The 24,557-nt window shown below is 36.6% G+C and overlaps 1 protein-coding gene across 1 annotated transcript in view; it reads right to left on the reverse strand.

Moving 5' to 3' along the window:
• The window catches only part of LOC109861179 (cadherin-89D-like), a 36,537-nt gene that overhangs the window by 9,723 nt on the left and 2,257 nt on the right, over nucleotides 1–24,557 (reverse strand). Inside the window, exon 2 of the mRNA XM_020440722.1 lies at nucleotides 19,818–21,514. Within this exon, the coding sequence (XP_020296311.1) occupies nucleotides 19,818–21,514 (1,697 nt within the window). The remainder of the gene's footprint in view (nucleotides 1–19,817; nucleotides 21,515–24,557) is intronic.

Raw genomic sequence — 24,557 nt, forward strand, 5'->3', positions numbered from 1 at the left:
AGGTTATGGCGGAACTCCGACCCGATGGGGTTTAATGGACCTCGGATTCGGATTCAGCGACCCCAAAAACATATAATAAACATGGTCTGATCCCCAGGCCAAAGAAATTTTTTTTTTTTGTGTGGCTGTGTTATTTATAAGGAGCACCTCAATCATAAATTTAAAATTTTTTTGTTGAAAACAAGGGTCAGATAATAACATAATTTTATTAACCATATTAAAAACAGTATCAATTTTTTGTGATTACGGATGGGCAGAGTAAAAATNTAAATATCTGCCAGAAAAAGTATGTTTGTGGAACCAATCAAACATTACTGTACCATTAAAATTCAAAATCTTAACTTCCAAAAAACTTAAACAATCATTATTTTGAACTTCTATAGTAAATTGTAATTTATTATTGTAACTGTTAAACAAGTCTAAAAGTAAAGTTAAACAATCAGGAGGCGCTGTCAAAATAATATCGTCCACATATCTAAAATAAAATAAAGGCTTGAATGTTAATTTTTTTAAAATGAATTTCTCCAAATCTTGCAACACAAGATCGGCAATAATTGGAGAAAGAGGAGACTCCATAGGCATTCCGAATGTCTGTTTGTATATTTTATTATTAAAAGAGAAAAACGTAGATGTTAGAACAAAATTAATTGCTTCTAAAAATTCTTTTAGAGGAACTTTAATGTTATTTTTAATATATTTCCATCTGACTTTGATCGCTTTAATAGCTAGATCGATAGGTATATTTGTAAACAATGAAATAACATCTAACGATACAAGCAAATGATCGTGCTGCAATGTAAAATCCCTTAAGTTTTTAACAAGATCAAAACTGTTGCTAACAAAGCTGTTCGAGACAGGTATGCTTTTTTGAATCAATTTATTTAAAAAATCAGCAAAGTGATGCAACGGGCTAGTTATCGTAGAAACAATTAATCTAAACGGGTTATCTTTTTTGTGATATTTTGGTATCCCGTAAGCTCGAGGTAATAAGCCATCGCTAGATTTCATAGATTTATAAGAAAGATCCGAAATAAAATCTTTCTGTACCCAATTTCTTAAGTTTATTAAGATTGTCTTCAATATTTTTAATAGGATTTCTATTAACCAAAGAATACGTCGTAACATCACTAAGCAATTTATTAATTTTTTCCAAATAAGAAGTCCGATCAACAGCTACAGTCACATTGCCTTTATCTGCGCGTGTAAACATAATATCAGGATGATTTTTTATGAAAAAAATCTGTTTCTAGCGATCTTGAGGCTGTTAAGAAATATTTTGTTATTCCTTTTCTTCCACAACTATCTTGTTCTATTTCAAGATTATTTTAAAAAACGAAGGAGATCTCTTTGGCTTTTCGTAGTTTGAATAAATTGAGTAAATTTATTAAAGTCGGAAAGGACAAGTTAACACATGATCAAACTAAAGATGTTGTGTATCAGATTAATTGCAATAGTTGTAATGTATCTTATGTGGGACAAACAAAGCGCAAGTTAAAAACGAGAATTAGTGAACATAGAAATCAGATTAATAGAAATTCAGCTGTTGTTTCTGTGGTCACGAAGCATCGTTTAGAGACTGGTCATGACTTCAATTGGAATAATGGTAAAATTTTAGAAACTGAACCATTTTTTTATAAGCGATTAGTTTCTGAAATGCTCCACATTAAGTTGCAGGACAATTCATTAAATGTTATGTCGGATACTGACAGTTTGAAACTTTATTTCTCTTTTCTAAAATTGTATAAATCAAATGTTTAGACTTTTACTTTTATAAACATGTTTTTTGATCTATTGTGAACTTTTGATCTTCTGATCATATAGTGGGGATATCTTTATATATTTGCTTGTTGTTATGTTTCTTGCCAGTACACAGTTTTGTATTTCACTCGAGTGACATCACTTGATTGTATTGTGGTGATGTTGTGAATTATTAGTTTGTTTTAATTTAGTGAGTTTAATTATATTGTTATTTTTTAATCTTATTACAATGTATTCTTTGCGTTAATTCCTTTATTATTTTCATCAGATGTAACACATTACACTAAAGAAGGTCCAAACTTGTGGATCAAAACGTCTGTTTTTTGAATAAAAAATTCTATTTTATACACGATCATCCTGTATGTACTGCTCGTATCGGCCTTTTTAATTATTTTGAACCTTTCACGAGCGATTGATTGGAGATAAAGATGTAGAGTCGGTCCTGCATTCTATGATCCGACCTTCTTGAGGAGCCGCTTGATTGGGATGAGATCGGACTTGATTTACTTTTCTGGCTTTATCCAGGAGGACGGGGCTTAGCATAAAGAGTGGGGGTTCTCCCTGCCATTGCGCAAATTCCATTGCACGAAGGAAGAGTGGTGAGAAGCGATTGTTGCTCTTTCTCTCACCACGACTTAGGGAACATGCGGCTTTTACAAGTCGGAGATGGAAGCAGACAACGATTTGGCGGAGGTTAGGTTGAGGAGGACCACCGGGAAGTAATGGTCGCAAGGTTTGCCAGGGATTCCCTTTGTTAGACTCCAGAGGTACGCCACCGAGAAGTTTTAGTAGGTGCGAGTCTCACACTCTCCGCTCTTTGCCCCAGGAAGCAAGGCTGCGTTTCTCGTAAAAAAGGTAAGTGAGGTTAGGTTAGGTTAGATTAGAATTGGCAACCATTGCGAAGTAGCAACGTATTCTAAAAAAATGTTCAATTTGGGCCGGTGAGTGCCGAATTCTGGTCAATCAAATTGGTTGAAACCTCTTCCTATCGGTCGTTGTATAGACAATGGTCGGTGGAAAAGAGGTGTAAAAGACGGTAGTCGCTTTCTGCGAGCAAGTAATGCTGCAGACGGAGGCCGCCAAAAGCAAACGGAAGCGTACTATTGCTTTTCTCGCAAGACGGCGGCAAAGAAGAGGGTTCCTCTTACAACTGACAGACAACTGCCCGGAGAGACACGGTCTATCTCCGGTGATGATATTGGTTGAGGCAGAGTCACGTTAGAGTTAGTCAGGGACTCTATAGGTCGGGTATTGCTCTGGCGTAAGTAGACAATAGCTGCGGAACTGTCGGGAGCGGTGCACTTAGACACCGTTCAATTGGACACGGTTCAATTAAATACTATGGAATTGCGCACTGTTTATTTGAACACCGTTCAGGTGCGCACCGTTTGTTTGCACACAAAACAATGCGCACCGTTTAATTAGACCGTTCAAATGCGCACCATGTAATTAGACACCATGCATTTGTACACTGTTTACTTAGACACCGTTCACATGCGCACCGTTTGTTTAGACACCGTTCATTTGCGCAACGTTCAGTTGTACACAAAATTATGCGCACTGTTTATTTGGACACTGTTTAATTACGCAACTTTCATTTAAACACTTTTCATTTGGATACAGAAAATTGCACTGTTTAATTAGACACAGTAAGTGTCATACTGTTCAATTAGACATCAAAAATGTCACATTGTTCAATTGGACATCAAAAGTTGCACACTGTTTACTTAGATACCGTTCACTTGCGCACCGTTTATTCCGACACAAAAAAACTTTTTATTTAAACGCTTAAAAGATATTCATAATTTGTGCGAGTATGTAACAGATGGAAAAAAATAAAAAAAAAAAGTAAAAAGTGACAATTAATGATAGTAGTACCACAGGTTAGGTTAGGTTAGATTTTTTCGAGGAGGAAGTGCAGGGGGAGGGGCTTTGCCCCTTCACCGTCCACACGTGTATTTCAAACAAAAAGTTTTGCACAAATTATGAATATCTTTTAAGCGTTTAAATAAAAAGTTTTTTTGTGTCTAAATGAAAGATGTCTAAGTGAACGGTGTGCAAATACACGGTGTCCAATTGCACTGTGTGCAAGTGAACGATGTTTAAGTGAACGGTGTGCAAATGCACGGTGTCCAATTGCACGGTGCGCAAGTGAACAGTGTCTAATTAAACAGTATGCAACTTTTAGTGTCTAATTAAACAGTGTGACACTTTTAATGTCTAATTAAACAGTGTGAAACTTTTGGTGTCCAAGTGAACAGTGTGACACTTTCTGTGTCTAATTGAACAGTGTGATACTTTCTGTGTCCAAACGAACAGTGTCTAAATGAACGTTGTCTAAATGAACGGTGTCGAAATAAACGGTGCGCAATTGCGCGGTGTCTAACTGAACCATGTCTAAAAGTGTGTGTCTATTTTCACCGTGTCCAATTGCTACGTGTCCAGGTGAACGGTGTCTAAGTAAAGACCACTTGAACTGTCCGTCTTGCATTGTCAGAGGCCGTGACGGGTCGGAATGGGAGCTCCAACCCGTCTTGCACCCGTTTGAGGCGACAAAGTGACGTATGTTCTCGCCGCAATAATCGTGATTACAAAAGATGACAACAGTTCTTTTTCGAGATGTATGTAAGCGCAAAGGGCCCCTGACAGGGTTTGCAAGAGATACTGGGTCCCCCTCCTTAAACACGCAGGGCAGACACATTGTGGAGGTTTAGTGAGTGAATCTTTCGGGGGGGGGAGTCCCATAAAACGCTGATCTTTTCTCCGGGGTTGGAGTATGCATAAAGTATTTCCCCTATGAAAAAAAAGATTATTACGGAGTGGAAGCGCAAAAAGAGAGGGAAAGTTCCTCCTCCGCCCACGCATGTTTTTTTACGCAAACTTCTCGTTTATGTGTGTGTACATGTTGATTATCTCTCGGTAAAAAAATTTACGAAAAAAGAATATCTATTTACAAAAAAAGTTTAATGAGACTTAATATCTTTATTTTATATGATACATTTAATTTTATATAATACATTTAATATGTAAATTATTTAGAGGCTATAATTTATAATTTTTTAAAAAAGCATCTATCCATTTATTGTAATTGTATGATCTTTTAAGTAAGAATTCTGCAAGATAGTGTATATAATGATTCTTTTACGTATTGTGTCACGAAATATTTGATTGCATTTCTTTCTATACTCTTTCTACATTTTGCGTATGAACACCAGTTTTACGGTCTACAAAATTATTTGCATGATTTACTGTAAAATGTGTATATTTTTTATTTACAAAATATCGTAGGCACGCTATTTATGAATATAATGAAACCAGGTGAAATATTTCCGAATAAAACAAGATCCACCCCACTTTTCATGCAAAGCGAAAGCTGACTCACATCTTTCTTTGCTTAAGGGCACAACGAATGATTGTACTGTGCCATATTTGTGACCTTCCAATTTCGTTTTATGTATGACAGAAATTTTATTTTATTAATGTATCATTTTAAATAGCTTATTGATATATTATTAATAACACATCACAGGTCTACAAAATTAAGGGTCCTAAAGAATACAAGAAGCAGAGTAGTATTTCTAACGTAAGTTTGGTTGCTGAATCCGAATTTGTTAGCAAAAAGTGTCCATCACGTCAGGATATTATCTCTTTTTGAGATAAATTGAGTACATATTGACCAAAAACAGTAATTTTTGCCATTTTCAAGTCGTTACTATGGCTGACTAACTTATGTTTTTAATATTCTCTCAGCAGCATCTTAGAGCGTTATCTTTTGTGATTCAAAAATTGCATAAGGTTTTTATTTCTGTACAATTTTTTTCGCCGAGTTATAAAAGTTTGAAAATGGAAACTTAGCTAGTTAAATGATTTTTGGATCTTAGGGGTAGGTGTACTTGTTAGATTAGAATTATAATTTTCTGTACTACACTAACTTTAGTAACTGACTATTTATCTAAATAACTATTTATTTAAATGACGAAATTGTTAGGTTAGCATTATTATTATTAACATACAAAGATGTTTTTTTGGGTTTGAACCGCGTTAGTGTCATTTTTATACCGACGTTTCGTGAACATTACAGCTCACTTCATCAGGGTTTGAAGAGCAGCTTGATACTGAGATGCTCTTGGTCAGGTGTCCCTTTTTATAGCGCTAGATTGGAGTGGGAAGGGTGTGGTGGAGGAGGGGTGGAATGGTAAGAAGGAGGGGAGGATGTGTTTATGGCAAGATGGAATGCCATAGTGAACTAGTCATATGTCCATTGTCTCTATTGAGATTGTTTGGATGTTTGTATATCTCCAGAGATTCCGTATATTTTCTAGGGAAGTATCAAGCTGCTCTTCAAACCCTGATGAAGTGAGCTGTAATGTTCACAAAACGTCGGTATAAAAATGACACTAACGCGGTTCAAACCCGAAAAAAAATCTTTGTATGTTAATACTACACACCGCGAAACCATCAAATATCAAATTATTATTATTTTTCCATGGCCTGGCTAAGCTAGGTTTGGTTAGATAAGTGCAAGAATTGTTTTTTATTTGCTATTTTGAATTTTATACTTCTGACGTCAGATTCGTGTTCAGCGATCCAAATAATCCACAGATACTAATTTTTTTAATATTTACTTTATAATTGTCGATTTTTCACTATTTCGGCAGTGCTTTGTCGAAAACTTCTATCTTCAAACCCTCATAACTCGGCGAAAAAAACGCACAGAAATAAAAAAACAATTCGCAATTTCAAGACAAAATAGCGATTTAAGATGCTGCTGGAAGAATGTTAACAACATAATTTAGTCAGTCATAGTAACGCCTTGAAAATGGCAAAAATCATTGTTTTTGGCTCATATTATTTTATTTATCTCAAAAATGACGTGATCCTTTTTTTTGCTGACGGATTCGGATTCAACAACTACAATAACGTAGAAAATCACAACTCTGATTTTTGTATTTGGTCCTTGTAGGCTTGTGTAATTTTTCAATAAAAAGTGATCATCACCTAAAATCTTTTAAACGTCACTCAGAACCATAATTATGTGTCAAAGTCAAGGCCATTAAAAATTACTCCTCTTTTATGCATATTAACCAAAAAGTTTTTACATATCAAGCAAAAATTCTTTCTATATCAAAATCGAAGAGCAAACATTTTTTAATAAAACACCCGATTTTTATACTTTAATAAATATATTTTAATATGTTTTAATATATATATATATATATATATATATATATATACTGTAATATATTTTTATATATTTTTATATACTGCAATATACTTTACGCACGTATAAAGTAAGTTCTTTATCATAAGAAGAAAGTAAAATAGAAATTATTATGTTTAAACAAATTTATATCTATATAAATAGTAATGTTGTGGACCTCGTGAAATTGTTAAATAGAATAATAATCGATGAAAAGGCCGATACGAGGCAAAAAATACTGGATGTCAGTGTATGTGAATGTTTCTTTATTAATGTCAGACGTTTCGACTCCTGGATTGAGTCTTCTTCAGTGACATTATTAATTCTATATAATATAATATTTAAAAAATACACAAATGAGTCAGAATTCAAAACTAAAACACAATCGCAATAAACAATAAACCACAAATAAGCAATAAACAAAAACTCACTCAATTCATTTTTGAACTGAACATCAATACTTCGCTTTACGTGTCGAGATGGTTTTCTTGTGAACACACAACAGTGTCAAAAAGATAAACAAAGTACTGATGCTCAGCCCTTACAGTACAGGTCTTATATGTCTAAAACCCCCCCTCTGACATTAAAATAGGTATGTGTGTACTAAACAACACACCTTGCAAACATGATCAAACATTTTGTTTTGTTTTGAGAGACTCTATAAAGGAGAAATAAGGTTTTAAATTTTCCGTATCTGCCATTATGTTGATAGCATTAGTCTGTAATCTAATATTTATCATCTCCGAAATCAATCTCCTATTCAAATGGTTTTCATGGTCCAAAATTTGCACATTATCCCATTGAAAATCATGGTTGTTTTTGAGTCTGTGTTCCGTGATCACAGATTGATTTTCCGATTTTCGATTGATCTGGTTTCTGTGTTCTCTTATTCTTGTTTTTAATTTTCTCTTCGTTTGGCCTACGTATGTCGCGTTACAAGAATTGCATTGAATGCAATATACGATATTTTTATTAGAATCGTGTTCAATAGGGTCTTTAATNGCTTTAATGAACATGTTTAATTTATTGATACTTCTATATGCTAACGTGAAGTTCTTTCTATTTTTTATGGTCTTTGACAATGAGTCAGCCAACCCATTGATGAAAGGCAGCACAAAATATGCTTTCTTTTTCTCTTCATGATTTTTTATAGTGTCCGATACTTGTATCGATGTGTTTTTAAGTTGGTTGTTAATGATGAATTTTATTCTATTGTTAATAATATTGAAGATGAATTGTAGAGGGTAATTATTATCAATTAAAATGTCTATAATAAATTTAAGGTTTTTTTTCATGAAATTGAGGATGAGATAAATGAAAAACTTTGTCTACCAAATTTATAATTGTCCCCACTTTTTGTGATGTTGGGTGTGCGGAGTAAAAATTAAGATATCTACCCGAATATGTGTTTTTATGGTACCAGTCGAAAACTATTTCGTTGCTCTCATCAATAATCAGCTTGACATCTAAGAAACTCAATGATTTTTTAATTTCTGTTTTGCAAGTAAATTGTAATCTGCTATTATAACTATTGAAATTATTAAGTAAATTATTTAATTCATGAGAAGGTGCTGTTAAAATTAAATCATCTACATATCTATAGTAAAAAGATGGTTTAAAATTAAGTTTTTTCAAAATCGAAGATTCTAAATCCTGCATAACTAAGTCTGCGACTACCGGAGATAAAGGTGACCCCATGAGAACACCATAAGTTTGTTTATAAATCAGGCCATCAAACGAAAAAATGTAGAATTTAATACAAATTCTATAGCTGTTAGAAAATCGTTAAGTGGGATTGTAGTATTATTTCTAATGTACTTCCACCTAATCTTCATGCCTTTCAAAACCAGATCAATCGGTACATTTGTAAATAACGATGTGACATCAAGGGACAAAAGCATGTGACCTCTTTGGATTTTAGTTTTTTTGATTTTCTTTACAAAATCTATGCTATTGGCGATGTTGCTTTTTGCGTTCGGAATGTTCTTGTAAATAATATTGTGTAAAAATTCCGCAAATTTGTGAAGTGGGCTACCCACGGAAGACACAATCAGTCAGTATGGAGCCTCAGGTTTGTGTATTTTTGGCACANCATAGGCTCTAGGAACGCAACCCTCATTAGAACGCATGGATTTGTAAGCCACATCACCAATGTATTTTTTGGCTACCCATTTTTTTAGGAGGGTGTTAAGAGTATCCTCTATGTTTTTTGTAGGATTTCTATTGATTTTAACGTAAGTGGTTTGATCGTTAAGCATAGCGTTTATTCTCTCTATGTAACTGTTTTTATCTACAGCGACAGTCACATCGCCCTTGTCCGCTCGGGTAAACAAGATATCCGGATTATTCTTTCGGAACATTTCAACCTGTTTAAATCTTTGTAATATACGCTTGTCAATATCACTTATTTTTGGAGTGGTTGTCAAAAAACTGTCTAATTTGGGAATAACGCAGTTGCGAATAGAATCTGCTGTTTTATTGTCTACAAATTTTACACTGTTTTCTGTGTCTTTAATTACCTTTAACAAGTCATTTTTATTCAGTTTCGGAACGCTAAGGATGAAACAATGGATTTATTATGAAACTGAATAAAAATGACTTGATATTGTCTCTTCATCTATTTAATAGGCTCACTCTAACGAGATTATCTGAATCCTTTTCCCTGGTTTCCAGGATTTTCTAATAATTAAACGCAATTTACAGAAGATCTGGGAAACCCCTTATTTTGACTTCAGATTTGGATTCAGCACCTCAAAATATGTAAGAAAACCTGTTTCCCATTTTGAGTTCAGACCATTTTTTTGTAAGCCTGTATTATTCTCCTATTTGGGCAAGTAAATTAACGAGTGTCAAAATCAAGCCGGATGTGTTTGACGGGAGTGTTTGGCGCAAGTTTCTCGTGCAATTTGAGCTGGTCGCCCGTGCGAGTGGATGGAATGACGCGACGAAAGCAACGGTTTTGGCCACAAATAGTGGAAAGGCGCGCTCGGTTCTAGAGAGATTGGAAGGAAGTTTCAGCTACCAGGAGATACGCTCTAAATTGAAATTACGTTTTGGGTAGCGGAAATTTTTCCAAAATTATTACACACAATTCACAAACCAAAGATAGAGCAATGGGGAGGATTTTGCGACACTGTGAGCGGATCTGTAGTGGCTGGCTCGTTTGGTTTGGAAGCGGTGCAGTTGGACATCGTTCAATTAGACACAGTGCAATTGGACACGTTGCAATTGGACACAGACAGATGCGCACCGTTCACTTAGACACCGTAATAATGCGCACCAATCACTTAGACACCGTAAAAAATGCGCACCGTTTACTTAGATACCGTAAAAAATGCGCACCGTTTACTTAGACACCGTTTAAATGCGCACCGTTCACTTAGACACCGTTTATTTGCATACTGTTTATTTGTGCACCGTTTATTTGCACACTGTGCAGAAGGACACCACTTATCTAGTAATTGTGCAGTTGTACATCGTACTGCGCAGGCGCATCCGAAAATCTCGGCGCAAGACGCTTAGACTTAGCGAGGGACCAACGTGAAGAGGGGAGCGAGGAGGAGGGACAAAGCCCCTCCCCTCGCCCCCGAGCGAAGGGGAGCCCTTCCTCCTGTGGAGGGGCGCAGCCCCCCTGCCTATATGCTTACTACACAATGTAAAAGACTTCTGCAATGCGCATCCTTCGGATGCACCTGCGCAGTACGGTGTACAACTGCACAGTTACTAGATAAGTGGTGTCCTTCTGCACAGTGTGCAAATAAACGGTGCGCAAATGAACAGTGTGCAAATTAACGGTGTCTAAGTGAACGGTGCGCATTTAAACGGTGTCTAAGTAAACGGTGTGCAAATAAACGGTGTCCAAGTGAACGTGTCTAATTAAACAGTACACATCTTTCTGTGTCTAATTGCACTGTGTCTAATTGAATGGTGTCTAAGTAAATGCCACTCGTTTGGTTTATCCAGAGTGTGCATACGATCCGAGAGAAGATCGCGTGTGCACAGTTTGTTGTTGCGCTCTCTGACATGTTCGTGAAGCAGACCTTGCAGCTGGAGAATTTTTCTTCGTTGAAGGCCGTGGTAGAAAGGGCAAAAGCGATTAACATTATTCAGGAGAATAGCTTCGGAGGGAGTGGTGACAGAGAGAGAGGGGACGCACGGATCGAGCGTGGACGTTTCCCCCATTATAAACGGAACGAGTACAAAGCTACCTTTTCTTTCACAACTGGAAGAAAGAGGATGTTGGTAGCAAGCGTGAAATGAGAGAGAAGGACGCGTCGAGGACAAGCGACAGAAAAAAGGAGTGTTGGAAATGTAGGAAGAACGAACACTTTTGTTATAAATGTCCGGCGAACTTGTCCCAGGGAAACAGGAGTTAGTCGAGCTTGCTGGGGTAAACTCGGCTAGAAGGAAGAACATCCCGGGTGTAAGACGTTTGGCTTATAAGATTGGGAGAGAAGAGGAATTATTTGTATTGAAGGGCTAATTTAATAACAATATTTTGTCAAGCTTGATACAAGTTGTGACTTGTAGTAAGTCGACAGTAAGTGCAAAGTTGGTCAATAAGATAAAGTTCAATGCTAAAGGAGCTGTCAGAGGAACCTAAGTTAAGGTATCCGACGACGGGAGAAACGGTTTAAATTAAGTTTAAATGCGTAGCTCAAATAGCTTTGAGAGAGGTCTCTCTTAGCATGCCTCTATATGTGGCGGACTGGCTCGAGGATTGCATTCTAGAGGTAGATCTCTTCAGGAAAGTAGAGTTGAAACAAAGTTTGGAAAATGTTATATGTTGCTCCTTCTTGTGAGACAAGTGGAACTTGTCGAGTGAGCGCGGAGTCCGATAGAGTCCCGTCGTGCCTGAAAAAGCTCTTTGAGCGGGACTTTGTTAGTCTTGATGAGGCACAAAAAAGTGTTTTTGCTGATTTCTTAAACAAATTTCATATCTTTACCGAGCAAATTGTGGCTGGCAATTGCGGTGTCCTGCAGCATAAGATCAATCTTCAGGATCCTTGTCCGATTAAACAAGCCCCGAGAAGATACCGTTTGGCATGCGGGCGGAAGTAAAGAAGATACTTTGTGAAATGAGAGAGCAAGGGATTATTGAAGAGTCTTCTGGCCCGTGGGTTTCTCCGGCTGTTATAGTGAAAGAGAAGGACGGGTCCTTAAGGTTCTGCGTGGACTACCGCAAATTAAATGCTGTTACGGTGAAAGATTCTTTTCCTCTTTCCAGGTTGACGATATTTTGGAACAGTTGTCAGATAACGCGTGGTTTTCTACTTTAGATATAAAGAGTGGTTATTGGCAGGTTAAGATTTGCCAGGAGGATAAAGAGAAAACTGCTTTTTTGGTAGGGAATGGATTGTAGCAGTTTATGTGATGCCTTTCGGGTTGTGCAATGCACCGGCCACATACGAGCAGTTGATGAAGCGGATTCTTCAGAAGTTGCTTTTCAGGATCTGTCTGGTTTATCTCGATGTGATTGTTTTTGGGAAAACGTTAGAAGAGATGGTGTCAAATATGAGAGAGGTGTTTCTGACATTTAAAGCAGCAAATATGAAACTTAATACAAAGAAATGCAGTTTTTTCGGAAAAGGTGAAATATTTGAAGCATGTGATCTCGACTGGGAAAATTTCTACGGATCTGGAGAAGATCAAGGTTTTGAAGTGGCCGGTTTTGCAGAATAGAAAGCAGGTTCATAGCTTCCTGGGGTTTTGTTCTTATTACCAGAAATTTGTGAGAATTAATGTTTTGATATGAGATGATCTCTGGATTGTGTTAAATTTCAAAATGATGTGTATGAACGGACTGTTCGATCCGGATGCAAGGTGATATGCAAGTAATTGTTATACTAAATTATTCTCCAAACGTTTCGACTTTTATTTGAGTCATCTTCAGTGAAGATACTATACAATTTAGAATGAGAAATATTATAAAATAAACACCAGATTACAATTCAGTATGTTAAATAATGTTTTATATGGAAGAATCGCAACGCTCGCATACCTTAAGTAACATTGCTTCATCCTTAGTTACAAACATTGTTTACAAACGTACCAACAGAATTAGCAATAATGAGCGCATCTAAACGATGGAACCACATCAAATTGCATACTAAAATAAGTAAAGAAAAATTCTTATTGAGGCGTTGAGATTTGTAATGTCTTCCACATACTTTACATTTGACAACAATATTTACAAACAAACGTTCGGTACACCTATGGGTTCACCACTTTCACCCATTTTAGCAGATATAATTATGTAAGACTTAGAATTACGAGCCTTAAACACCATCAAATTCCAGATACCGATTTACTTTAGATATGTGGATGACAGTATAATTGCCTTATCTAAGAACAAAGTTAAAGAAACAGTACACATTTTTAATTCACTTCAGCAAAGTATTCGATTTACTCAGGAAATACAAGCGGACGAGGGTCTTGGTTTCTTGGATCTACGTCTCATTTTAACAAACAATGTTAGTTGTGATTGGTATCACAAACCAACATTTTCCGGTAGATACCTTAATTTTTTGTCACAAAATCCAATAAGTCAAAAAATAGGAACCATATATACACTAATAAATAGAGCCATTCTCCTATCTGATCCAATATATCACCACAAAAATATCACTTTTTGCATAGATACACTAATTAATAATAACTATCCAATTCATTTTATTTTTTGTACGATAATCAAGAGACTAAGATTCTTGTTCACGACTAAGCTAAACAAAAATAATTTGGAATGTCCGGTGGTCAATGACAAGATCAATAATAAATTTTATTTTCTATTACCATACACACCAACAATTGACAATTATAACAAAGATTTCTTTACAAATAACAATATTAATAACTCACAAATTAAACTATCATACAGAAATCTCAATCAACTTAATAAATTTATTAAACCACAGAAAGACAGCATTCCTCTCACAAAAACTAAAAATGTTGTATACAACATCAATTGTCTCGATTGTGGTGCCAATTACGTAGGACAAACTAAGAGACACTTACAAACTAGATTAAAAGAACATATGTACTATATCAAGTCAGATCAAAAAAACTCAGTCGTAGTGGATCATTGTCATCACTAGACATTCTTTTGATTGGAATACAACTTCCATTCTTGACACTGAATCAAATTATTTCAAGAGAATAACATTGGAAATGTCACATATAAAATTACATCACAATAGTATTAATGTTATGCAAGACACAAAGAGTCTGGACAACATTTATCTTCTAATTCTCAATCAAATTTAGTTTCAATTTTTGTATTTTATCTAGAGGGAACTAGCATAGAGCTTGTTGACGTGACTTATTTGACTTCTTGTTTAGTTATTAGGTATACAACTTTGCTTCCGCCGTTTTTTTTCAAAATTCAAAGCTTTATTGTAAAAAACTGATTATATATTTATGTTTCAAAGTATTGTCCATTGTTTTCCACTACTTTCTCCTACCTTTCTGGCAGCAATCGGATCCCGCGTTGAAAGAACTGGTCATCTTTTGAAGCAATCCACAAATCGATTCAATTTTGGACTTGTTCATAAGACTGGAAGTGCTGGTCCCTCAGGCCGTGTGCCATAAATCGAAATAGGTGATAGTCAGAAGGAGCAACGTCTGGAGAACACGGCGGGTGGGGCAAGAATTCCCAGTTCAACGTTTCTAAGTATGTTTTGACAACTTTTGCAACATGAGGCTGAGCATTGTCATGTTGCAAAATAACTTTATCGTGTCTTTCAAGGTATTGCGGCCGTTTTTCTTTCAATGCTCGGCTCAAACGCATTAATTGCGTTCGATAAAGATCTCCTGTGATTATTTGAGACGGTTTTAACAGCTCATAATATATTACACCGAGATGGTCCCACCAAATACAGAGCATGACTTTGAAGCCGTGAATATTCGGTTTAGCCGTCAGCGCAGAAGCGTGGCCGAAATATCCCAATGATTTTCGGCGCTTGGGGTTATCGTAAAAAACCCATTTTTCATCACCAGTCACAATGCGATGCAAAATTCCTTTCCGTTTTTGTCTTTCGAGCAGCTGTTCACAGATACAGAAACGCCGTTCAACATCTCTCGGCTTCAACTCGTATGGCATCCAGTATCCTTGCTTCTGGATCATTCCCAGATTGTTTAGGCGTTTTGAAACTGCTTGTTGGCTCACTTGCAATAATCTTGCCAACTCCTCTTGACTTTGACACGAGTCTTCATTGAGCAAATGCTCTAATTCTTCATCTTCAAAAACTTTTGATCTTCCACCACTATGCCGGTTTTCTACGCAAAAATCACCGCTCTTGAAGCATTGAAACCACTCACGACATGTTCTTTCACTCATAGCAGCCTCACCATAAGCGTCTGAGAGCATTTAGTAAGCCTCAGCCGCAGATTTTTTAATATTAAAAAAATAAATTAACACCTCCCGCAAATGACGAGAATTCGGCTCATAAGTTGACATTTTTATTCGAGAATAACTATATGATGTAAACACAAATCAACTACTGGTGCTATCAGGTTATGTTCACAAGATACTAAAGAGTATTGAGAGTCATCTATAATGTATGTACTCGACGTCTACTTTTCGCTAATAGCATCTATAGAAAAACAGCGGAAGCAAAGTTGTATACCTAATATGACAATGTAATACTCAGTTTTACACGTTCTAACTATTATTGTAAATTTTATTTTATTTTATTTTATTCTTTTGACTGTTATATCCATCGTTAACTAAGGATGAAGCAATGTTAATTAAGGTATGCGAGCGTTGCGATTCTTTCATATAAAACATTGTTTAACATACTGAATTGTAATCTGGTGTTTATTATAATATTTCTCATTCTAAATTGTATAGTATCTCCACTGAAGATGACTCAAATAAAATTCAAAACGTTTGGAGAATAATTTAGTATAACAATTACTTGCATATCACCTTGCATCCGGATCGAACAGTCCGTTCATACATATCATTTGTGAGAATTCTTGTCGATAGCGAAGCTGTTGTTTACAATACTAAAAATAATTCGAAATTTGTTTAATCCAGGCAGTGTCTCCTTAGCAAGGCTAAGAGAAATTGCTGTGTGACTCGGCTTTTAGCTGTTATTGATTCAGTGAAAATGTTTCATCACTATCTTTATGGACGTAACGGAAAATTGCATAAAAATGCGGATGGTTTGTCCAGACAGTCTTGTGTGAAGTACGGATGCAAGTTTTGCTTAAGAGCAAAAGAGAAGAGAGCAGCAGAGCGATAAGAGCGTATTGTATGGATAGTGCTTGAGGACGGTAAAACAGTGGAGTGGCGTACGGAGCAGTAGGAAGATAATGCGATTTTTATAATCTTGTAGGGGAAGGAAACAGGTGTTCGTCCGTCATAGGAGAAAGTCTCAGCTAGAGGTCCATCTTATAAAATCTATTGATCTCATTGGGATGCTTTGGTTATTTAAAATGGCGTTTTGCATAAAAGATGAGAAGCTCCTAATCTGAAAACCAGTTTTCTGCAGATTGTCATTCTTCGGAAGTTTTACAAGCGAGTTTTAGAGAAAGCCTATGATGCTTTTTCCGGTGGGCATTTTAGAGTAAATAAAACGCTGGAGAAAATACGGAAACAGCTTTACTAGGCAACGTGTAAAGAACTGGTGCAAATCTTGTCAAGTGTGTTGCTAAAAAAAGTCCTTCGGATAAGGGTAGATCGCCGTTGCAGATATACACTTTGGAAGCTCCTTTTAAAAGATTGCAAATAGATATTTTTGGTCCTTTTCCGGTATCAACTTCAAGGAACAAATATCTTATCGTTGTGGTGGACTGTTTCACTAAATGGGTTGAGGCATTTTCTTTGAAGAATGTTAAGAAGTGTTCGTGAATCAGGTGATTTCGGGTAATACTCTACTACCTACGATTCGACACCGAATTATTTGACACCGACTTATTTGACGTCGTACAATTCAACACCGTATGATTTGGCACCGAATTATTTAACACTATATAATTTGACACCGAATTATTTGACATTGTACGCTTCGATACCGATTTATTCGATACCGTACGATTCAATACCGAATTATTTGACACCGTACGATTGGACACAGTACATTTTTCGATATCGTGTATTGTTTATAAGTAAATATTTTGTTTGCATCACACATTATTGTACACGTGTGGACGGGGAAAAGACTCCGCTCCTCTCTCTGCACTTCCCCGAAAAAATCTGACCTAACCTAACCTGCGTTACAACTATTACTAATTGTCACGATGCACATTGCTTGTCATTTGTAATGTGTCCAATAGTACCGTGTCGAATTGTACGGTGATAAATAATTTGGCATCAAATCGTACGGTGTCGAATCGTACAGTGTCGAGTAATTTGGTGTCGAATAATTTGGTGTCAAATAATTTTGTGTTCAATAAATTTGTGTCGAATAATTTTGTGTTCAATAAATTTGTCCAAAAATTTTGTGTTCAATAATTTGGTGTCAAATTGTACTGTGGTCACATAGAACGCTCGGTGATTTCTAGGTATGGAGTGCCGTTGGATTTTGAGTTGCAACTCTTTTAGAAGTTGGCGTGAGTTTTAGGAATTAAAAAAACAAGAACGACTGTTCTCTGCAGTTGGGCGGGAGCAGGCGAGACAACATCAAACAATTGTCCAGTATTTGTCAAAGTTTGTGCAAGAAAGTCAGAGGAATTGAGACCGTTGAGTTCTGATTGAGTTCTAATGTTTCTTCTGGCCTATAAGTCTTCTAAACATGAGGCGATGGAAGTTACTCCTGCGGAGCTGTATTTCGGTCGGGAACTCCGTCTTCTTTTGAAAAACTTATTTATTTCGGAGCTTGCCTCGAATTATTGTTTAGAGTCGGCGGAAGATTATTAACACGGGTTCTGCAGGTGAAGTTGGATAAAGTACATCGGAATATAAAAGAGCGTTTGTAGATGAAGTTTAATAGGGCGAAGATGCGTTACGACCAGAAAGCTAAGCATACTCTTTTCAAAGCGGGGCAGAAAGTTTGGTTCTATAATTCACGGAAGAGCACAGAGAGAGCTCCAAAGTGTTACAAAGAATTGGGAAGGACCTTATGAGATTGTAAAAAGATTAAGCAATGTGGATTATTGTATTTGTTGTTCGAGCAAACATAAGTGCAAGGTGGTACATACGGATAAGTTAGCTTCTTTTTGTAAAAAGGTAGAATTCACATTGGAGTTCCGTCCAAGTGTTTAGCGTTTTTTCAACAAAAAAAGAATTTAATGATAAGTGATTGTTGACAAAAAAGTTAATTTAAGATATAATAAATGATTTTTTGTTTTAAGGTATAAAATATTTGAAGTACGAATACTCATTGTTTTGTTTACGATTCAAAAATCTGTTCCTGTCCCGTCCCTTTTCCTGAGTCGGTAACGTTGAGGGATAATTGTGTCAAACAGGTGAAGGCAACGATTTAATTAAAGTGTTTTAAAGAAGACCGCCTCTCCTATGGTATTTGAGCGTGATTTTCCGTGGGACATTGGGCGAATGTCGAGACGGGGACTTGAGAAGTTCTGTAAGGACATTGGGTCCACGCGGGTTAGGTTACCCTTCTCTTGTCCGAAATCAGGAGGATATCAGGACCACGCTCCGGGATTTTTGAGAAGAGTTTCCGAGAATCTCTCTCAAGATCCTAGAACAGCAGCCTAGAAAGGATCAGGACGGTTGTCTCCTTTTGATCGGGACGACGATCTGGAAGAAGGGAGCAATGTTATCGTGTGCCGCGGACATCGTGTGTACGCCGCGCGTGCCGTACGTTCATTTGTCGCCCGGCGACGTACGTAGTTTACCGGTTTGGCGATTAAAAAATTGTAACTCGGATCTGTCACGACGCGTCTCGACGTTTTGTTCTGCTCGGGATTTTCTTTGTATTCTTTGTGTAATAAAGCTCTTTTTGTTAAGTAGTCACGTCTCCTTATTGCCGCGACTGCGTGCGCGAATTCCGGAGTCCAGCAAAAGCGCCGTTTCGCTCTCGCGGGCGCAATATGTACAAATAACACTGATCGAACATCTTTGCATTTATTTTGTGACAATTTTTTATCGTTTTTCAGGAAAGTAATAAGAACATTGTTTGTTTCTTGTGTGATACTTTTAACGGTCCTGCATGAATTTTTCATTTCCAGACGAGGCCATTTTCTACTCTGTTAAAAAATAGCCCATTTTTGGCTCTAGTATAAAATGGTCATTTTTGGTTTTGCATGGAAATAAGAAATTCATGTAGGACCGTTACGAGTATCACTCAGGAACAAAAACATTCTTATTACTTTTACAAAAACCGATAAAAAAGCTGTCAAAAATAGAAACGTTTGACCATTATTACATTGACATGTTTGCATCCATTGTTAACAACTTTTCCATCGTTTTTCGAGAAAGTGATGAGGACGGTTTTTGTTCCTTGAGTGATACTCTTAACAGTTTTGTATGAATTGTTTATTTCTGAGAGGAGTAAAAAATGATTAATTTTTTGTTCATCTGATTTTGTTGACCATTCTTTTTTGTTCAAACATAATAATTTTCTATTTTACGTTTTTTTATAATAAAAAATTATATTTTATACGTGCATAGTAAAGTATATTAAATATCGACCATTTTATTAAAAAAATGTTTGTCACATTTTGATGTAAAGAATTTTTTACGCATTGTTCTTTTTGATGCTCTTGTAATTATGATAACACACGAATCGGTAGTATCTATAACTGTACTATTGATTGTGCGAGTATATAAATGATCTCAGTCCGCCGACGGAAACCGGAAAAGAATGGCGCGCGGTACTAGGAAGCGATTAAAAGAAAACTACTTTTCCTGATGCAGGACAATATAATTTATTTTATTGGACATGAATACATTTACCTCTACTTTGACGACTTCGTAGCCGTAATGGGCACTAGTAGGTATAGCGGCGAGAATAGGTCTGTCTTTTGATTTGAATTTGGGTGAGTTGTCATTCACATCTTTTACTCTCACAATTACCCTGACTTCGTTAGGTGCTAAGCCGTTTACTCTCTCGTCAACGATAGGATAAATCATCACTGGCATATCACGGGCGAGTCTATCAACTCTAATTTTTACTTCGTACCGATCTTTAATTTCTCGATCGATTTCTGTCATGAGGTAGAGAGAACCGTTTTTAGGATTGACCGAAAAGTATTCCTTATTGTTAAAACGATCAGCTACGATACTGTATCTTACATGGTCATCATTATAACTATCAGCAAGATCTAATTGCGCAATTAGCAATGGTACAGAAGCGTTCTCGTCAACTTCTACTTCATAATATTGATGTTGAAAAGATGGCATCTTGTGCACTTTGTTTTCTGCTTCGTCGTCGTCATTGACATTTAATACATTAATGCGAACTACAGCCGAGGAAGTTAAACTAATTGGCGATCCGAGATCGCTTGCAATGACAATCAAGCAATAGTCGTTCTTAGTTTCATAGTCAAGTTTGGCGATGGTCGTGATGATACCCTCCTTGTTATCCACCGCAAAATATTGCTTTTCTGTTCGATTTTGATAACTTAAGTCAAACAGGATCAATCCATTTCCATTACCAGCAAAATCGCTGTCATTTGCGTATACTTTGGCCACTTGTGTGCCAATTGGAATATTCTTTAAAACAGAAGTTCGATAAACTGGCAATCGACCGCCTTCTTCCAGCTCGTCGTAACTGTGAAACATTGGCGCATTGTCATTCACGTCCAACACGTTGATCTCCACCTCTACGGATGAGCTCAAAACCGGCGAGCCGTGATCGCAAGCTATCACAAGAAGACGATGAGTCGTACTTTTTTCTCGATCAAGAATTCCATTTACTCGTATTATTCCTTTATATAAATCCACATCAAATGATCGCGATACATTGCCGATAAGACCCGAATCTTCGTGGCTCGTAATCAGCTTGTAACTCAGTTCGGCATTTACACCAAAATCACTATCAATTGCTCGCACTGTACCTACTGCTTGATTTGAATAGGTACTTTCAGCTACGTCAAAAGTGTACCAGGACTTGTCAAAGACAGGAGCATGATCGTTTGCATCCGTCACATGAATCCTGACAGTAATATTGTCCGACAAGTTACCGGAATCGCTTGCTACAACAAATAATTGGATGTCTTTTTCTGACGGTAGACTACGGGCGACGGATATTTCGGCTGTGCGTGAATCGAGATGGAAGTATCGACGGCTGGTCACGTCGTAGCGACGTGCACGAGTTCCGCTTTCAGTTGTTTCGTTGCCTAGACTATACATTATTACAGCATTTGTTCCGTCGTCCTTGTCGTCTGCTAAAACACGAATTATCGGCACACCAATAGTAGTGTTTTCTGGCACTAGCAAAAGTGGCGAACGTCGTATATTACTGTACACCAAGTTATTGGGTTGAACTTCTACATCCTTCATTTCGTTTTTCTCAGAAGATATATTGACAACGGGATCTTGTGATACTCGCACTCCCTGATCCGGGAAAATTATCATACGTATAAATTTCGGACCGTTGTCATTTTCATCAAGCACTGTTATTCTTAAAATGCTTTTAGAGTTTAATCCGCCTATAAAAACAATACACACATCAATATTTGTTATTGTAACTTGTATATGTATGTTTTAAAGAAAATATCTCAATTTAAGACAATCTAAAAATAATTTCTTTAAGTTTTTTTTTAAATAAAAAGAACTGTCGTAATAAAATTTCTAGTAAGACTTTTATTACAGAGAAGTACATCATATCATGCCGTCCCAAGAAAAATATTTCTCCTCCAGTCGCTACTACTGCGCCGTTTTCCTCTCGTCTTCGCCAGCGGCCCAATATCCGATCCATATACTGGTCAATATTATTGACACAATTATTGATAATATCGACGTTTGTATGTTATTGCCAATAATCTAGACCATAAAAAAGAACAATGCGTCAAAAATTCTTTACGTCAAAATGCGACAACGAATATTTTGCTAATAAAACACCGACATTTATACTTTAATATGCGTATAAAATGCGTAAAAATATAATTTTTATCATAAAAAATTTACTACAAACTACACTTGCCAAGTACAAACATAACTATTGCAATACTATTTTATTTTCTATATCTTATAATAATATTTTAATATACTGACACATGTATGATGTTACACATATAAAACACTATGCATCGTGATATTAATGATGTTATAGTGACAAGATTAGATTAGGTTAGTTTTTTGGGGGGAGGTGCAAGGAGGCACAGCCTCCTCTGCCTACACGTTAACAACACGATAAAAAAAACATAAAAAATTTGATCAGAGTAAAGTGAAACGTTTTTTATAAAGCGCAAAAACTTTCTGTACAAACGGGATCATTGCAATAAGGTTCCTACGCAAACAAGATGCGCAATATGATTTCTGTGCAAACAGGATTCTGAACAATTGGGATCTGTGCACTGCAGTTTATGTGTAAATGGAATCTGTGCAAACAAAATCTGTGCAATAGTCACTTTGGAAAAATTAAATCTTAGTCAACTACGACATCTGTGATAACTATGGACAATCAGGATTTGCGTAAAAATTTTCTGTGCAAACGGGACTTAGGCATACAAGATCTGTCGATTTGCGCAAAAGAAATCTTGGCTATTGGGATCTTTCTCTTTTTTGACATAAAGAATTTTTAACGCATTGTTTTTTTCATGATCCTGATGATGGCACTAACACACGAGCGTCGGTATTATCAATAATCGCGTCGGTATTATCGACAGTACCAGTGTATGGGTCGGATATCGAGCCAGGTTTGAGAACATCTTTCACCTTAGTTGAACTTTCATCGAACTAAGAATGTAAAGTGTCACCTATGCGTCTTCGTTTTCAAACGATACTGTGCGACATACTATGACGTGTACAAGAATATATTTATTTTTTTAATTAAAATAACTTCAATAATAAAAACTTCATCTATTTTTTTGCTTTTTTTGTATTTTTGTTTTTTAAAGTTACTGATGGTCCTGTCAACGACGTTACTCTTTCTTTAGTGTTACAAAACGAGAAGGTTAACGCATGGTAAAAGTATATACAGTGTAGTCAATTTGGCTAAATCACGCTCTTTTTCTCGCCAAAGTGTTGCTAAAAACATAGGGCTGCCAATCATAAAAAATAAAATGTTTAACGTCGACAAGTTGCCGCGACTGCGTTAACGGTATCTTTGTCGCATGTCCCGTAATTACATTATCTTACTCTCTCGGAATATTATCGCGGCAAAACAATATGTCCAAATCGTGCGAGATTTAGAAGACAAGATCAAGAAGCACGGTAATGCCTGGCGCCAAGTTCACGCTTAATGCACACAAACTGCTCGAGGCACCGTGCCTTTATATACGCAAAATTCTGCCATTATAGGAGTAGGATAAGTTTTAATAAGATATATATATATATATATATATACACGGTGGGCCATTTTAATCTCAACAGCCATATATTTCGATTTTTATGCATGCTCTGGAAAAATGGTTTAGACAAAAGTTGCTCGGAATAATAGGGGCCAACTATCTGTGTCAGATTTGACCTTGACAATAAATGTCAAAGTCTTTTGAAGGTCAAAACGTTTTTTTCTTATGGGAACCCATATTTTTAAAACCGGATTCGAAAAGAGCGGAAAATTTTACGTCCAGATACGTATCTAAGTTCAACATTAACGTGACCTTTATAGGTCAAATAAATTTCTAAAAACCAACTCTGCTAAACCACAAGTAGGCTAACCCAATAGTTAGGTTAATCTAAAGATGAGCAGGCAACTCTACAACCACGTGATTGCTGTAATTTTACTCTTGCGGAACCTTACTTTTAGCACTACCCAGAAACAACGACGTGGACGTAGTAAGGACTGTTTCCCTTGGGGTGCTTGTTTAACGTGAGTCCCCTTGCCTCTCACAATGGGGTGCTTGCTTAGCGTGAGTCTCCTTGCTTCTCACGATGAGATGCTTGCTTAACGTGAGTCCCCTTGCCTCTCACAATGGAGTGCTTGCTTAACGTGAGTCCCCTTGCCTCTCACGATGGGGTCATTCACCCACAAATCAAATGTTCGAAGTTGCGTCCGTCTGCTTGTAGGCATAAATTTAAACGTCTTTGGAAATGGCCTAGAGTGTTGAGTAAATTTCGTCTAGGAAACAGTCCTTACTACGTCCACGTCGTTGTTTTTGGGTAGTGCTAAAAGTAAGGTTCCGCAAGGGTAAAATTACAGCGATCACGTGGTTGTAGGGTTGCCTGCTCGTCTTTAGATTAACCTAACTATTGGGTTAGCCTACTTGTGGTTTAGCAGGGTTGGTTTTTAGAAATTTATTTGACCTATGAAGGTCACGTTAATGTTGAACTTAGATACGTATCTGGACGTAAAATTTTCCGCTTTTTTCGAATCCAGTTTAAAAAATATGGGTTCCCATAAGAAAAAACGTTTTGACCTTGAAATGACCTTGACATTTATTGTCAAGGTCAAATCTGATTGCACAGATAGTTGGCTCCTATTACTCCGAGCAACTTTTGTCTGAACTATTTTTCCAGAGCATGCATAAAAATCGAGATATATGGCTGTTGAGATTAAAATGGCCCACCGTGTATATATATATATATATA

The sequence above is a fragment of the Pseudomyrmex gracilis genome, unplaced genomic scaffold (assembly GCF_002006095.1).
Source record: "Pseudomyrmex gracilis isolate BER0280 unplaced genomic scaffold, ASM200609v1 scaffold_617, whole genome shotgun sequence".
Classification (NCBI taxonomy): Eukaryota; Metazoa; Arthropoda; class Insecta; order Hymenoptera; family Formicidae; genus Pseudomyrmex; species Pseudomyrmex gracilis.